The sequence below is a fragment of the Aspergillus vadensis genome (genome assembly GCF_003184925.1).
Source record: "Aspergillus vadensis CBS 113365 unplaced genomic scaffold BO88scaffold_24, whole genome shotgun sequence".
Taxonomy (NCBI): domain Eukaryota; kingdom Fungi; phylum Ascomycota; class Eurotiomycetes; order Eurotiales; family Aspergillaceae; genus Aspergillus; species Aspergillus vadensis.
In genome coordinates this window covers 66,943-82,195 of record NW_020292062.1, presented here as the reverse complement: position 1 = coordinate 82,195, position 15,253 = coordinate 66,943, and the positions used below count along the sequence as shown (strand labels likewise).

Sequence of the window (15,253 nt, the reverse complement as noted above, 5' to 3'; positions counted from 1 at the left end):
TGCGAAAATGGCCGAAGTGTGGTTGGGAAAATTTAGTTGCGGGGTGATGCAGGAGGATATTCGGTTGTTGTACCATCGGACTTCCGTCGCCATGGGCTGGATATCGAAGTTAATGTAGAGTTGACGGGAGGGATGGGCAGATACAGACATGGATACCGGATGGGGTTTAGCGCCCGGGAGATGGAAACCCAGGACCCACCCACTACGGCGGTATAAAGCAGTGTACGTACAAATCTGCCGTCAAGCATTAGACCATCAAAATACTGCCACACCGCACCCACCGGGATTTCAACAGAATCTCAGGTGAGCATTTGGGAACTGTATGTTTCCAAAACCCGCTAAATCCGAGATTTTTCGATCGAGGTTCGCTAGATTCTGCCGTCTCTGGCGGTCAATAAAGCGGTAAAGGGTCAATTGCCATCCATCATTTTACCTACCTCTATGTGAATGCCTTGGGCAGATGTATATTAGATTTGCTTTAATGACAGATAGGTAATGTAGAAGGAGCTGTACTAGTAGGTATGTCACTGTTACAAACTTAGAACGTGTTATATGGGGAAAGTTCCGTAGAAGACTTATAGTGATGATGGTTAGGGGTTTTCCTGAGGGAGATTCCAATAGAGAATGAAAGAGAGACTTGATATCATGCTTGGTCTGTATATACTGCCTTTTTGCTAAATATAGCAAGCTCTCTCTCTCTCTTACTAATCTCACTACTTGTTCCTTTCCCTGGGTATCTTTCTTCCAAGCTGGTGTATGCGTTCAGGTTACCGGTGTTCTAGATCTACCTGCCGGTCCCCGACTTACTAGATAGACGGTTGTTAGTAATACTGGTTACTATTGATGAAGTAGTAGAACAACTGTAAGTTCCGTATGATTTGATGGACATGATTTGATATCCCAATCGTTGGCAGGGGTTGTGTGCCTTATTCCCAGTACATGGGACATGGTAGATGTTGGAATATCCCTTCAAGCTTAATAAGTCTAACCTTCATTTCCCTTCAACTGTAATAAATAAACTATGAGCCCCGACGAACAAGCCCTGCACAGGGCCTCAACACTCCCCAAAGCACAACTCTATCACGCCGGCAATTCCCTGCGCAACAGCTGCGCGTCTCCACATTCTCATTCCGAGACAAGTATTCTAGAAGGTAGAGAAGAAGTATATATACTTCGGAGAATTGTCCACAAGCTTGTACCTCGATTACACTTCGACCATTACAACTAGTAACGCACGTGAAACATCTAGTCTCACTACTCGAATCACCATGGATTCCCAGTGCGCGATTCCCTCAAACGACACCGCCGCAGAGGCGAGCCCAGCCACAGAAGTCCACACCGAGTTCCGATACATAGAAGCCTACGAAGACGCGTGCGATAGATGCGACCTTTTCAACATGCAGAATGCCATGTCGCAGTGTCGATCATGTGGATGGCGAGAATGTCGTGCATGCACCATTGAAAATGGTGGACGCCGAACCCATCGGGTCCAAGGCAGGACGCACTTCTCACCCGTTGATGTAAATGAGTTAACGGCCCAGGCGACTGCTGATCATGAACAGAGAGTGGCGAGACTAGGAGGATGGATGGCAATGACTAGACGGAGGGGTCATGCCAGAAGATGGATATATACTAGTAGAAGGAGGGAAGGAGAACAGCCTACTAGAGGGAGGGGGAGGAGAAACCGACGAGGCCGCCGGGGAAATCGCCAACGTTGTCAAGCACCAGCACCAGCACCAACGCCTGAAGCTACTGCTGCTCCGTCCCCGGCAGCTTCTCCTAACACAGAGGAAGCAATATTGAATGATGCTCGAGCTCCCGAGACAGCAGAAGGTGCGGAGATGCTGTATGCTTTGGGGCTCGAAGACTCTGCTAGTCGCAGAAGTGAAAGTGGTAGGTGAATCACAGTAGTTGTGAAACGGAACTCCTTCTTACAGAGTTCATAGTATCGCCCACCACTGAGGAAGAGAGAAGAACTATACGTGCCCCCTTTCTCATCCTGGCGAAACGTGCCCGCGAAGAATTCGAAACCCAACAGACAGACAGGGTAAGTGAGGAGTGAATGTGCCACGTCAATCAGATAAGTATCTGTTGATGTGCTGTTATTCGACTTTTGCTCCTGCAACAAACTTATGCGCTTCGGCTTCATCATGTGTCATAGTGACACGGTACCATTTTCCTTCAGTTCTCCGAAAAGTCGGTGGATAGTCTCTGTTTTTAAATGCTTGCACACTGGGTGTGGGACAGACGGGCAGAAAAGACATTCCGGTGAGAAATATGAGAGCTGGATTTCATCATAGGGAAGATATTCCGAAAAAGGTAGGCACCGACCCCCTCCGCCGTTCTCCGGTATGTCTGTTGCCTGATGCCAGCGGAAACTGGATTGTGAGTACTACCATGGCAGGATTGAGCTAATACGCCAGAGGCAAATCCAGTGGTACGTGATCATATTATACAAATACGTGAAGTAGAGATTTTAGTAGACATACAGGGCCACTCCGTGGCAGTATAATACAAGTAGATGTAGTCCAGAACTCCTGCCTGTTCGTCATATTCCACGGTTAACTCTCAAACTCTCCGGGGAGCATGGGCCGCGGCATTAGCAAGAGCCTGTCCACGGGCCTTGGCTGCCATCTGAAGCAGCTTAGCCGTCCTAGACGGGTGCCAGACACGGCTTCCCAAGACAAGCACCCAGGTAAGAAGGAACAGACTGCCTGCCTGGTGGGCAGAGGCCAAAGGCGTGGGAACAAGGTAAAGAAGCGTCGAGATACCAAGACCAACCTGCATGCAGGCGAAAGCGACGACACCGTGAACACCCTTCTTCGCAGCGCGGGGCAAGAGGCGCTTCATGGTGGGGGATCTGCGAGTGTAGGCCCACAGAGCCATGATGCTCGTAAAGGTAGTCATGGCCAGGGTGCGGTGGTCCAATTGCACCAGGGAAGGATTCTCCAGCATGTTCCTCCACCAGAGGTCCGACCGGTCCTCGTGACGAGAGTAGCGTTCATCAAACAGTTCGGACTTAGGAGGAGCCAGGCCATTACCCATGAACGGGAACTCGTTGTAGATGAGACCAGCATCCAGGCCAGCGACCAGGGCACCCGACATGGCAGTCACGAAAACCAGAGCAGCCAAAGCGGCAACGGAGCGACGGAAGATCTTGAGCTTAGGGTCACGAAGCGAGTCCAGAAGCTTGATTCCAGCTTCCGGGTCGGCGAGCAGACGGTGGGAGCGCAGAATGGCAAGTCCGTTCCAGAGCATAGCAGTATAGCAGACGAAAGCCGCACCCAGATGCGCCGTCAGACGGTACTGGCTGACACGAGGGTGGCTACCGGGAGCAAAGAGATCATCCTTCAGGCCAGACTTGACCATCCACCAACCGATCAAACCTTGGAATCCAATCAAGCCAGCAATACCAGCAAGGCGCAAAGACATGGGCTTGCTAACCTTTTTCGTGGCAACGAAGTATGCGGCCGGGAGCACGAACGACAGGCCGACAAAGCGGCCCCAAAGACGGTGGATCCATTCCATGTAGTAAATCGACTTGAATTCGGAGAGGGTCATATGGGGGTTCAGGAGTTGAAATTCGGGAGAGGCACGGTACTTGGAGAACTCCGACTCCCAGTCTTCGGCGTTCATTGGGGGGAGGGATCCGGTGACAGGGCGCCATTCGGTGATACTCAGACTACAACATGGCTGCGTTAGCATTGGTCTGCAATTTGGCAATGGAAGAGAAGACCTACCCCGACTCAGTCAGTCTGGTAAGGCCGCCAAAAACGACAATGCCAAACACACTGGCCGCGCTGGCCAGCAGCCAGTAGGCCACTTTCTTATCGCTCACATCCGGAAAGCTACTAGACTTGGCTTTCGCGGCTCCTTCCTGGGCAGCAATTGCCTCCGGTGCTGCTGATCCCGAGACATTTCTTCTCAGACTGGACGCAAAAAGCTTTCTGGCCCTGGAATGCAGGGCAGAGTTGGTTCTGCTGTTGGCGTTCTGGGCGAAGGGCAGGGCGGAGAATTGCCTGCGGAAGGCGGACTTAGTCGCGAAGTTCTGGGTACGGACCAAACATTGGCGGCAGGTGAAGAGCTCCCTCGACAGCCGGGGAGACAAGCTTCGCAGCAAGGGCACAGAAGGCCCGAAGGATGCCATGATGGGCGGATGAGTAGAGAATGAAGCTGTCGAAGGCTTGCCAGGCCAGAATTTCTGGTTGGAATTCGGCGAGTCTCGCGTTCGGAAGCCCGAAGGCCGAGACCTCGCCAACCAATCAGAGCACGTCAATTTGTTGCCGATCGATCAGCCCATACACCACTAAGGTACTCTATACATTCTACCTTAACTACTTGGTAGCATCTCTCTCTTTACCTACTCAGCACCCTTGTCTACTACAGTGGTGTAAAATTCTATCAATATAGTTTAAATTGACGTTGTATTGTCACTCAGCCAATCTGACTTCATATACAGAATGGTCAAGGCCCCTTGCTTCAAGCCGCCTGAAAAGTCCTATCCTCGATGAATGATCACCGGTTGTTACAGTTCCTCTACGAGTGTGCAGATTCCACACTTCCTTCTGTCACTGCATATCGGGCCGTTAAAACTCTCAGCGCGGAGTTTCTTTACCACTTTTAGTCCAGTGTCATGTCACATACAGTTATTGGGTGAACTTATGCATCGAGGCATATTAAGTCACTTTCAAATCCTGGAAGCCACAACTTGGCAAGCTATAACCGACTTTCTTCCAGAAAGTAGTCTCTGTGGCTATCTATCATGTCACGTCGCTGAGGTTCTACCCATGGCTCCTTTATATCAGCGAGGTTCAAGGGACCAGGTAAAAAGCGCCTGAAAAGCACAGCCACTCAACCGAAAGCTATTCCCCATGTATTTATGATACTGTTGCATGCATATAAAGCGACTTATATACTAATGGACCATTTCTTTGTCAAGAGGAAAAGCATCACCATTGACTTGGTATGTGGGATCAGTCACAGGCGAGTCCGATATTTCTCCGGTGCTGAAGATCATCGCAAGGGTACATACACTGGACTTGCCCCCTCATTTGCTTCGAACTTCTCGCAAATAATTTGTGAAGCTGTGATATTCTCGCTGCGGGGTCCTGCAGCATCAAGTCATCCTGACTCCGGATTTCCCTCCTCTTTTTCTGTCGGAATGCCCGGGGCCCCGCACTAGTGGGGCCGAATGCAGGGTATCAGACCCTAGATACTATTTCACCTCATTTGTACGAATACGACTGACTGCCTGTGATCGGCCATAATCAGACCGACCTGTATTTCTTGCATACTGTAGTGACAAATGGTGAGACCTGCCACGCTCCTGGACTACTCAGCTCCTTGCAGAAAATCCCGCTATCACACTTCAGTTCGATCCCCTCTTGACCTCCATGCATTGCCGAGCAAGTCACCATCCAAAGATCTTCAGCATGACTCCTCAATTTCGGCTCAGCATTGCACCGAATACGTTTCCCCCTCATCAGATGCGCCAGAGTACACTGTGCGGACGGTCTATCATAGGTATTTATACTAGTATGACGTATAATCTTCAGGTGTCGTGCCATCCTCACCAAGGACGGGATTGGATCACCGGAACCGAAAACTATGCATTTGCCGTCCCTTCTCGTACATATCGCTCTTCTTGCTCAGTCCGTATGGGCTGTCGGGACTAATGACCAAGTCGAACCTGACATCGATTATGGTACCTTTCGGGATCCCTCATCCAACGTGAGACCACGATTCCGCTACTGGGTAAATGATGCGTCCTTAAATCTGAGCGTGGTGGCGGAGGATGTGAAGGCTATGGGTGAATCCGGGGCAGGGGGGCTTGAGTTACTCGGTTACTATCTTTATGGAGACACGCTGAATTATGGGGCCCAAATGCAATGTCCTCTGCAGTCAGACTGGACTATATTCGGTTTTGGTAGCCCTGCATGGAGTGAGTTTTATCAACGCTATATTCGGTGGCGATAATGCTAATATATCAACCACTAGAGAGTCTGGCCGACACCGTCTTGATGACAGCAAAGAAACACGACTTACTCGTGGACTTGGCAATGGGACCAAACCAAGGCGCCGGCGTCCCAGCGCCATATAACGACGATGGCCTTCTCTGGGACTTACCCGGGTTCAATTGGACATTTCCCAGCGACAAAGGCTTCGATGGCATCATTCCAGGATGGGGTGCAGGACCATTGATTGCAGCTGTTACCGCTCACGTTAGCTCGACTGGTTCGAGCAACGAAACATACAAAGTGCTTGCGGAAAGCTCTCTGTTAGATGTGACACATCTCGTCGAATCAAACGGCCATCTTCAAGTACAGGCAAACAAGATTGCAGATAGTTCCGAGCAGCTCATATTCGCTTACTATTTAGTACACTCTGAGTACCGAGAGGTCGAGAGTTCTGCTAACCTTCCGGCCGCGGTCCCCCAGTCACCTATCACCAGTTACCCACAGAACGGATCATGGGTGGTCGATCACTTCTCGCCCCAAGGCGCGTTAGTAGTCATAGACTTCTGGAAACAGTCGTTGCTGGATAGTGAAACAAGCGCACTGATTCGTGAAGTGGGTAATTACCTCTGGGAAGACAGCCAGGAATATACCGTCTCCACATTCTGGACCCCGCATCTCCAAGAGGTGTTCCAAACCAATCGCGGCTACAGTATCAACAGATTCATACCGATCCTGGTCGGCTCCGGCGGCGGGTCGACTCCTCAGACGACCTATGTTACTGATGAGCCTGATGCAGGCGCGAGTCATACGGTGGACTATCAGCAAACAGTTCGTGTGCCTCCTTTAATGTGAGGAAGGGATTAGATATTGACTTGCGTAGCTAACGGAACTGAACGCCGAGTATCTCACTTCTCTAACACAGCGGAGCAATGACCTTGGTATTCAATTCTCAGCACAGGTGGTTTACAACTTGCCAATGGATATGCTTGCCAATGTTCCCTATGTCAACGGACCCGAGTGCGAGACCCTAGGATTCAGGGACAACATCGACAGCTATAGGCAATTTGCAGGCCCCGCGCACCTGGCTGGGAAGCGCATTATTACCAATGAGGCTGGCGCAGAGATGGCGAAAGCATACCAGGAGCCTATACCCGAGCTTTTGTGGACACTGAAGCGTTCTTTTGCCGGCTCGGTCAATCAATTTGTGCTTCACGGATACCCTTACTCGGGTAATTATGGCAACACGACGTGGCCTGGCTTTACAACCTTTTCATATGAGTTTTCGGAGATGTATGGTCCACGTCAGCCGTCGTTTGCCTATTACAGAGATTTCCTCGATTGGATATCTCGTACCCAGTTCGTGCAACAGACAGGTATTCCCAAAGCGGACATTGTCTTTTGGTCGAAATCCACCTCCTACAAGACCCTTCCTACTGTTTACAGCCCCGTTGATTTACAGAGTGCAGGTAAGGAGCTCTCTTTTGCATCGAAGCATTGACGACGTTAAGTTAGGTCTTATTGGTAGGCTATATATATGAATACCTTAGTCCCGACAACTTTGTACTACCAGGTGCATATGTTTCCAACGGCACTTTTGCTCCGGACCAACAGGCCTTCAAGGCGCTCGTGGTGCGAGCAAACGATACTCTGACAGCGTCTGGGGTTGCTAAACTTGTCGAATACGCTCATTCCAAGCTCCCGATTATTTTTTCCGGTGGACTGCCCGGAAGCTTCAGCGGGTACAATCCTAAAGCTGCGAGGCAAGCTGTCAGCACGATTAAAAATCTAACTTCTTTGCATAACGTCCACACTGTGCCGTACGAGAACCTGGCGGCAACGCTCAATTCTCTCAACATCCTGCCGCGTACATCTGTGAGCGCGAACCGCACCTGGTACACCACCTGGAGGCATGATACAAAGACGCTTACGGACTACGTCTATGTTTACAATGATGCAGCCGGGGTCCCATATGGAGGTGGAATCTCTTCAGGAATTATATCTTTTGAGACAACGGGAGTACCCTTTTTGTACGATGCCTGGTCAGGCGATATCATCGCCTTGTCTATCTACCAGAAGTCTGAGACCCATGTTACAATTCCTCTTACGCTGGCCGGAAACCAGTCCGTGATTATCGGCTTCCACAAGAACGCCCAGCCAACTCTCCACTTACAGAATACAACAGACGGAGTTCTTTGGGCAACCAGTAATACGACACATCTCGCCGTTCTTAGATCCTTTGATCAGGAGTCTCGCGACGTCTACCTTTCAAATGAAAAGTCCGTGACTCTAGCCCCAATGCTAACGCCTGCATTGACGCTTGGAAACTGGACGTTGATAGTTGAGTCATGGACGGCGCCTTCGGACTTCTACAACGTCGAGTCGAGGCCGACGCGTACTAACCACACTTTTGCGCTTCCAAATCTATTACCCTGGAACCAGGCTTCAACATCATTGACCAATGTCTCTGGAATTGGGTACTACTCGACAACATTCGACTGGCCTCCAGAGGCCACAAATGGCACGCTGTCTGGAGCAATGATTGACCTTGGGCCAATTGTGCACACGGCGCGGGTCACCATTAATGGACATGTGCTGCCTCCGGGAGAAATCACATGGGCAAAGTGGGACATCGGACAGTTGATCCGACAGGGACGTAATTCAGTCGAGGTTGTTGTGAGCACTACACTTGGGAATGTTCTGCGGACATACTGGGATGATCTGGAGACTAGTGGGCAGCATGCATCAACGGTGGTTCCGTCGCCACCGGATGAGGCAGACTACGGATTGATTGCTCCGATGAAGATTATTCCTTATCGAGAAGACCAGATTGCTTAATCCCCAAATTTGGTACTGTGACAGCTGCGCGCAACATCTATGCTACATCTGACAGTGTCTACCATGTCCATAGCAAAGCAGATCTTCAACATTCCGCTTGACACTAACATCATGTTTGTGGTCAAATAAGCAAGCAATTCATCTACATAACCTCCGAATCTATACACATCCCATCTTGTAAGCACACCTTCAAGCAGCACCACTCCTCAATCTCTCCGCCACCCCAACATACGACCCATGCCTCACCTCCTCCACAATTCCAACCTTCTTCGGCACCCAACCCAGCACCCTCATCGCCCTTCCCCCAGAGGCCCTATTCTCCGTACTTAAAAACCTCGCAAAGAACTCCCCCCACACCCTCTTCGCCTCCTCAAACCCCACAACCTCAACTCCAACCCCCAAAACATCCGCCATTGCCCTCCCCAACTCCCCAAACGTCACTCCCCACTCCGAACACCCATTGAACACATCCCCAGCACCAGCCCTTTCCGCAGCAAGCAAATACAACTCGGCCGCATCCTCCACATGCACCGCAGACGTAACCACCCCCTCCGCCTCCCTAATAACCTTCACCTCCTTCTTCCCTCCATCACCACCATTCCAAAACATCCCCATAAACAACCCCACCCCACTCCCTCCGCGTCCATACACAAACGGTGGCAACCGAATCACGATAACATTCACACCCTTCTCCCCTACCCACCTCAGATTATTCCTCTCAGAGACAATCCGCTCATTCAGCGCCTTCCCTTCCTCCCATAACGCGGATTCCTCGTCAGTCTCCTTCCCCGTAGCAGCAACGACCAGTGATCCAGAGGTCACTACAAGCGGCTTGTTGCTTCCAACTAATCCCTCAGCGATGGCAGTGACTGCTTCGTCGTCGATGCGGATGCGTTCTTCGTATGGGAGAGAGTAGTTTCCTGCCATTGGGTCCGCCAGGTGGATGACTATATCTGCCTTTTGGCTTTGTTCAAGGAGCACGGAGAGGGTGGTGAGGTCAGCGCGGATCGGGGTCGCGCCGAGAGAAATGATTTTGGTGTCACTTTCGGGGCTGCGTGAGAGGGAGTGGATGGTGTAGTTCTTGGAGAGGGCGTGTGTCGTTATGGCTTGGCCGAGGTAGCCGCTGCCGCCGGTTAGGAAGATTAGGGGCATTTTGAATGATTGTTTGGAGGTGATAGTGTCGTTTTTTAGGTTGGATCTGTGGTTGAGATCTGGTGTTTTGAGATAATTATGGGTTTATGTAGTATTTTCTGCTTCTTGTGATGGGTGGTATGTGAGATATGTCGGAATTAAGGGATTTAACTCCGGTGAGGATTCGGAGTTTAGGATATGATGATATGGGTTTGATTGGTTGGTTATGGGGCTTAAGGGGATGTTGCGCACATACGGAATGTTGGATATCCGAGAGTGCTTATGCGGGAATGGAAGTATACTAGTATGTGTATATCTAGAGACTTAGGTGGAGGATGATAGGGCTTTTTGTGCGACAGATAGAGATGAAGCTCAACAGATCGTTTGATAATGATCTCTAATATGGTAGTACTCTACCAAGAAGCGCAACAGGCGGTACTATAGCAGCTTTGCATATATCTACCAATCAGAAAGGAACCTCTTCACCCTTCCAGCTGATGAACCGGCCTCCGACTGTTTCTCTCGTGGCGCTTTCAATCTATTCCACTCAGCATTACACCCCAATATATCAGGCTCCCAGAAAGGAAACACTTACCAACTTCACCAAAGCCTCCGCACACTCCCTCGGCTCCGTAAAAGCCTCCTCCAACCCGATACTCTTCGCACACGCATCACCCATCTCAGTCTTAACGAACCTACACAACTCACATCAGCACCCCCAGCCATCCCAACGCACAAGATAGTAAGCTTACCCTGGATGCACCATAAAACAAACCATCCCCTCATTCTCAACATGCATCTTCCTCGTCACCCAATTCCCGGCAGCCTTACTAACGCCATACGCTGCGCCGGGAAAGAATTCCTCTTCGAGACCGCCGATACTCCCTAGAAAGCTACTAACAGTGACGAACACCGGCTTCGTGCTCTTCTTCAGCATGTCGTATACTCCTTGAAAGAGACGAATCACGCCAAGTGCGTTCACATCGAAGTGCAATTGCACGGTGTCGAGAGGGATGTTGTCGACGCGGTGGGTGGCGTCGTTGTAGTAGCCTGCGTTGGAGATCACGGTGTCGATGTGCGTGATGTTGTGGGTTGCTTTGAGAGTTTCGATGGCGTTGGTGATTGAGGTGGTGGATTGGATGTCGAGGGGGAGGAGGATGAGGGTTGAGGTGGGGGATGTTGGTGGGGGGTTAGTATAGAGAGAGTTGGTGGTGGGGTTGCGCATAGTGGCGATTACGGTGGTGTTTGGGCGGAGGAGGAGGGTTTGGGTGAGGGAGAGGCCGATTCCTGGGTAGTTTTGTGGGTGAGATGTATGAGGGTGGGATCAGGAGTGGTGGTGTGTACCTCTGCTGGCCCCGGTGATGAGGTAGATGGTTGGGGATGACATTGTGGGGTTGGGGGTTGCGAGAAATTGGTAATGCTCGATGAGGATGGAAGCAGAATCGAGTATCGGGACTTTATGGATATCTGAGAGGGGGATGTATAGAAGAGTAATATGGTCCATCTTGGTGGAGGATAAGCGACGCTTTTATAGTCATTTGTTTTGGGGTTAGCTAAGCTGAGACTAGGGCTGAAAAGAAGCTAACTGATTGTGGCTTGTGGTGGGATACGAGTATCGCAGTCTGGAGGCAAAGTCAACTCTAGTAGAGGCTCTACAGTCTCTTGGACGCTCCTGATTTGAGCCTTGATATACGGAGGACTGAATTATATAGTTTTAATTGCTCACTATTACTGGATCATAGTTGTTGAAGTTTGCAGTCCCGCAATTCAGCCTCATGCTATGAACTGAAAGATGGTAGCATGAGGCTTCTATGTACACTACATGAATCATATTTGATCTAGCATTGTTTTCTATTGGTTGTTTTTTATCGTTTGCTACTGACTAGTTATAAGACCTTGTGTATACCCTGCCGATGAAGGCATAAGTCTTTTAGCTGCGATGAAGCCCACCTTATGTATGATTAGAGAACTATGCCCGTTTGTACACCGTAACAAGAGGGCTTGATTATGGTCAAGGAAAGTGTCCTCATTCTCGTAATGCCTCTGCTTTCTGCACAAGCAAAGCAGGGTATTTACGGGAAGAGCCTCTATGTCTGCTGATGGGAAATACCATCATTCACAGGACACATTTGTTTCAGTTCTACGTCATTAGATTAGAAATAAACAACAAAAGCTGTCGAGATCCACCGTGTTCAGGCTCAGCCTCGGCTGCATACGTGGTTCCTCTGTTCATTTTCCTCCCAATAGAACCTTACTTATGAAACCTAGACGCCCTAGTTAGGCGAACCTCTTACACGGCCATGACCTGACCGGTGCCAGCCGTGTCCTTCGGTGTCTGGTGTGAATTTAAAGTAGTTTAATGTGTCCATGCTTCTACCTGAAACAATGACCCACTCTCTCAGATGGTTAAAATGCGACTGATGAGATTAGTAAGGTATCACCTCAATGCAATGTGAATACCTACCAGAAGAGGAGTAAGAAGCTTCTCAAAAGAAGCTGTGGCGTACTCCTCGGTTTCAATGTCTGAAGGACAAGGTGTGCAATACTGGATGAACCGAACGCAATTATTCTGAAATTTGATCTCCTCGAAATCAGAAAGGTCGATTGTCCTCATGATATGTACGCAACATAAACTCGGGAACTGGACACTGTCTAGGCCGTCGGGTTTGCGGTGAAAGTCTATTAGTGTAGCACGCTTGATGTATCTTGCATATATATTCCGGCGTGCTTCTGGGATTCTGCCAAGCACGTCCAAAACATCATCATGACTACCTTCTCGGTGAAGAAGGGGTCTGGGGTTTTGCCAGAGCCATCGGACTGCCTCCGAGAACCATAGTCTGTTGACGAGGGCGCAAGAAAGGAGTGAACGCCCACCCCAACTACTCGTGGCTGGGCGGTAGTGATAGAGGCACTCGAAAATGTAATTCAAGATTTCGGGAATTGCCAGCGCACGCTGAACGGCTGGAAGAAGGGGTACCTCGTTGTTCAGAGCCATTTGCAGGTTGAACTATGTAACCAACTGTCAGCATGGCCAAGAGCAAGTTCAACTTCTTAGCGCTCTGTAGGCGATACCTTCTACCGTCACTTGGCTGAACTGATGATCTAGGGCAGGTGGAGACCATAGATACGCGAGTAAGCCTGAAAGGCTTAGAAGGATTAGAATGAAGTAGTCACAGTAGTAAGGTGCACTGTTCTAGCTTGTAAAGAATCCCAACGGTCTTGATCATGTATATTGTCTGATGACAAGTGTGAGTTAGATAGGACCCAGGTGTGGACAGACAATGGTCTTGATAAGTCTTTGTAACAGCCCTTGCAGTTAGGCACCTCCTGCGCTGTCTCTGCTGCCTGCAAGGCGTCCTTCTTCGCTGAGGAGGCCTTATTTGAAAGATATACTCAAGGGATACTATCAGCCCTGTCCTGTACCTCAATGCCCTTTGGGAACATATCAATACAACTATAACGATAGCAATGAGGATATTCGAGGCTGCTCTGATATAATGATAACAAGCGAATATACATAATCTAACTCTGTAGTTCATGGCGATTCACCTGCAGGTCGAAGCACCCCTCTCGTTGCCTCAGGCATAAACACGATAGCTCCATTTCGGGTCTAGCGCCACCAGCTCCGAGGCCATCCCCAAGATCCAGGCTCCCTTATCTCAAAGACCACTTCAACTGCAAAACACCATTGCTTCGACGCGCTGGAAAATGTCCTACGCCGTTGAAACGAAGAAGCGCAAGTTTCATCGGGTTCTCGAGTCTCTAACCAAACCTACAACCTCCGAGTCCACAAAATCAGCTACCGCCGAAGCGCCTGCAACCATTCGAGACGCATCGAACAAAAAAGCCCGTCTAGATGCGCCCGGCTTCTCACTTGCACGAAACTCACTTCTAAAGGTCGCACGACCTAGCTCCAGAGATTCGTCGTCATCGTCAACCTCGCGGCCCAGCTTTGTTCCTTGGGATCGCGAACGTTTCCTCGAGCGATTGGAAACCTTTCGTCGCGTCGACCGATGGGCACCCAAACCGTCAGCAATTAGCGAGGTGGAATGGGCTAAGCGCGGCTGGATATGTACAGATGTGGCCCGGGTAACATGTGCTGGGAATTGTGGTGGGTCGGTTGTGGTCAAGCTCCCGGATGAGCTGGACGAGTTGGATGGGTTTGATGCCGAAAAGGTGCAGGAGAGGAAGGAAGTTCGTAAGTTTGCCAATCGCCGTGTCTGCTTCGTGTGTCTAATGGAGATCAGGAGCCAAGCTTGTGGACGAATACGCGGAAAGGCTGGTCAAGGGGCACGGGGAGACTTGTCCGTGGAGGAACAAGGGCTGTGATGGTGGGTTCTTCGATACTTGTGGTTGCCATTCGGGAGCTGACTGTTATAGCTACCATCCATCGATTGCCGCTAGCAAACCCCGAAATAGCTATCTCCGGCCTAGAAAAACGATACTCAACCCTCGTGAAGATGGCCGATCAATTGCCGGCCGCAGACGTCATCCAAACGCCTCAGTCCTTCGATCTCGAAACGCTCATTAAGATACTTCCAGCAAGCTTCAACAGGTCCGAAGAAAGTACGCACACGGAGAGCATTGAGAGCAATACTGAGGGTGAAGATGGGAAAGGGAACGCGCAGAACTCTGAGCCTGAGCAATCTGTTCTTAAGAACGCCTTCATACTAGCATTCTTCGGCTGGGACTCAGTCCCCGATGGGACAGCTGGTCTGGTCGGCTGTAGCGTGTGTTTCCGGAGATTGGGCCTGTGGATGTATAAACCCAAGCCCAACGGCGATGAAGCTCTTTACGACTCATTGGAAGTGTTGAATGAGCACATGGACTATTGTCCTTGGGTGAACGGAAAAGCTCAGAGCGGAACGGGACGGGCCACCGAGAAAACAGAAGGCCTACGGTGTGGCTGGGAGCTGCTGGGCCAGGCGCTCAATGTGCACCATCGTCGACTGAATCGTTCGACCACCTCGGGAGACAGTCGTGCTGTCTCCGAGGTACCATCGACGGATGAGTTTGCGGCGGACGATGTCAATCCCGAAGTTAAAAAGGCCAGTGACCGGGAATGGTGGGCTAAGTTACGCCGCATGCGACATGTTTTGAACGTCGGTTCGCCTAGAAAGAAGCCGGCTTCAAAGTGATATTCTCTCATTATATTGTGTTTCTGCACATGATACTCCTCATCTGGTTGTTAATGCAGCGTGGCGTTTGGGCATTCTCATATCTATCTTCTCGATATCCTCATTCCTACATTAGTTATGCTTTAGCGAGCCTTTTCCTCCGCCTCGATAACTTAAAATACATCATACTAAATCAAAGAAGGATTGGAGAGC

The 15,253-nt window shown here is 50.1% G+C and overlaps 6 protein-coding genes across 6 annotated transcripts; 3 read left to right on the top strand and 3 right to left on the bottom strand.

Moving 5' to 3' along the window:
- Positions 1 to 1,268: 1,268 nt before the first annotated feature.
- BO88DRAFT_470628 (uncharacterized protein) lies at positions 1,269 to 2,434 on the top strand (the record flags this gene model as incomplete). The annotated part of the gene is made up of 2 exons (XM_025711674.1): positions 1,269 to 1,893; positions 1,947 to 2,434. 2 exons carry the CDS (start codon positions 1,269 to 1,271, stop codon positions 2,060 to 2,062), a joined length of 741 nt encoding a protein of 246 aa, XP_025559372.1. The 3' UTR covers positions 2,063 to 2,434.
- cox15 (cytochrome c oxidase assembly protein cox15) lies at positions 2,432 to 4,184 on the bottom strand. The gene is made up of 2 exons (XM_025705163.1): positions 3,741 to 4,184; positions 2,432 to 3,682 (listed from the first exon to the last, which is right to left on the bottom strand). The coding sequence occupies exons 1-2, from the start codon at positions 4,145 to 4,147 to the stop codon at positions 2,569 to 2,571; spliced, it is 1,521 nt and encodes a 506-aa protein (XP_025559371.1). The 5' UTR covers positions 4,148 to 4,184; the 3' UTR covers positions 2,432 to 2,568.
- Positions 4,185 to 5,525: 1,341 nt separating this feature from the next.
- Positions 5,526 to 8,792, top strand: BO88DRAFT_394597 (uncharacterized protein; the record flags this gene model as incomplete). The annotated part of the gene is made up of 4 exons (XM_025705162.1): positions 5,526 to 5,941; positions 5,998 to 6,785; positions 6,838 to 7,423; positions 7,483 to 8,792. The coding sequence occupies exons 1-4, from the start codon at positions 5,608 to 5,610 to the stop codon at positions 8,790 to 8,792; spliced, it is 3,018 nt and encodes a 1,005-aa protein (XP_025559370.1). The 5' UTR covers positions 5,526 to 5,607.
- A 189-nt stretch (positions 8,793 to 8,981) lies between these two features.
- Positions 8,982 to 10,220, bottom strand: BO88DRAFT_470624 (NAD dependent epimerase/dehydratase; the record flags this gene model as incomplete). The annotated part of the gene is made up of 1 exon (XM_025711673.1): positions 8,982 to 10,220. The coding sequence occupies exon 1, from the start codon at positions 9,942 to 9,944 to the stop codon at positions 8,982 to 8,984; it is 963 nt and encodes a 320-aa protein (XP_025559369.1). The 5' UTR covers positions 9,945 to 10,220.
- A 122-nt stretch (positions 10,221 to 10,342) lies between these two features.
- On the bottom strand, positions 10,343 to 11,310 carry BO88DRAFT_371698 (SDR family oxidoreductase; the record flags this gene model as incomplete). The annotated part of the gene is made up of 4 exons (XM_025704214.1): positions 10,343 to 10,461; positions 10,519 to 10,618; positions 10,676 to 11,210; positions 11,268 to 11,310. 4 exons carry the CDS (start codon positions 11,308 to 11,310, stop codon positions 10,390 to 10,392), a joined length of 750 nt encoding a protein of 249 aa, XP_025559368.1. The 3' UTR covers positions 10,343 to 10,389.
- Positions 11,311 to 13,591: 2,281 nt separating this feature from the next.
- BO88DRAFT_490402 (uncharacterized protein) lies at positions 13,592 to 15,250 on the top strand. Its single transcript, XM_025712774.1, has 3 exons — positions 13,592 to 14,121; positions 14,171 to 14,254; positions 14,304 to 15,250. Exons 1-3 carry the CDS (start codon positions 13,632 to 13,634, stop codon positions 15,059 to 15,061), a joined length of 1,332 nt encoding a protein of 443 aa, XP_025559367.1. The 5' UTR covers positions 13,592 to 13,631; the 3' UTR covers positions 15,062 to 15,250.
- Positions 15,251 to 15,253: the final 3 nt, after the last annotated feature.

Bases quoted from the DNA above. Each gene is read 5' to 3' on its own strand.
- cox15 (XM_025705163.1), bottom strand. From the start codon at position 4,147: ATGGCATCCTTCGGGCCTTCTGTGCCCTTGCTGCGAAGCTTGTCTCCC. The intron at 3,683-3,740 runs GTAGGTCTTCTC...GCCATGTTGTAG, and splicing joins ACCAGACTGACTGAGTCGGG to TCTGAGTATCACCGAATGGC.
- BO88DRAFT_490402 (XM_025712774.1), top strand. From the start codon at position 13,632: ATGTCCTACGCCGTTGAAACGAAGAAGCGCAAGTTTCATCGGGTTCTC. The intron at 14,122-14,170 runs GTAAGTTTGCCA...AATGGAGATCAG, and splicing joins GCAGGAGAGGAAGGAAGTTC to GAGCCAAGCTTGTGGACGAA. The intron at 14,255-14,303 runs GTGGGTTCTTCG...TGACTGTTATAG, and splicing joins GAGGAACAAGGGCTGTGATG to CTACCATCCATCGATTGCCG.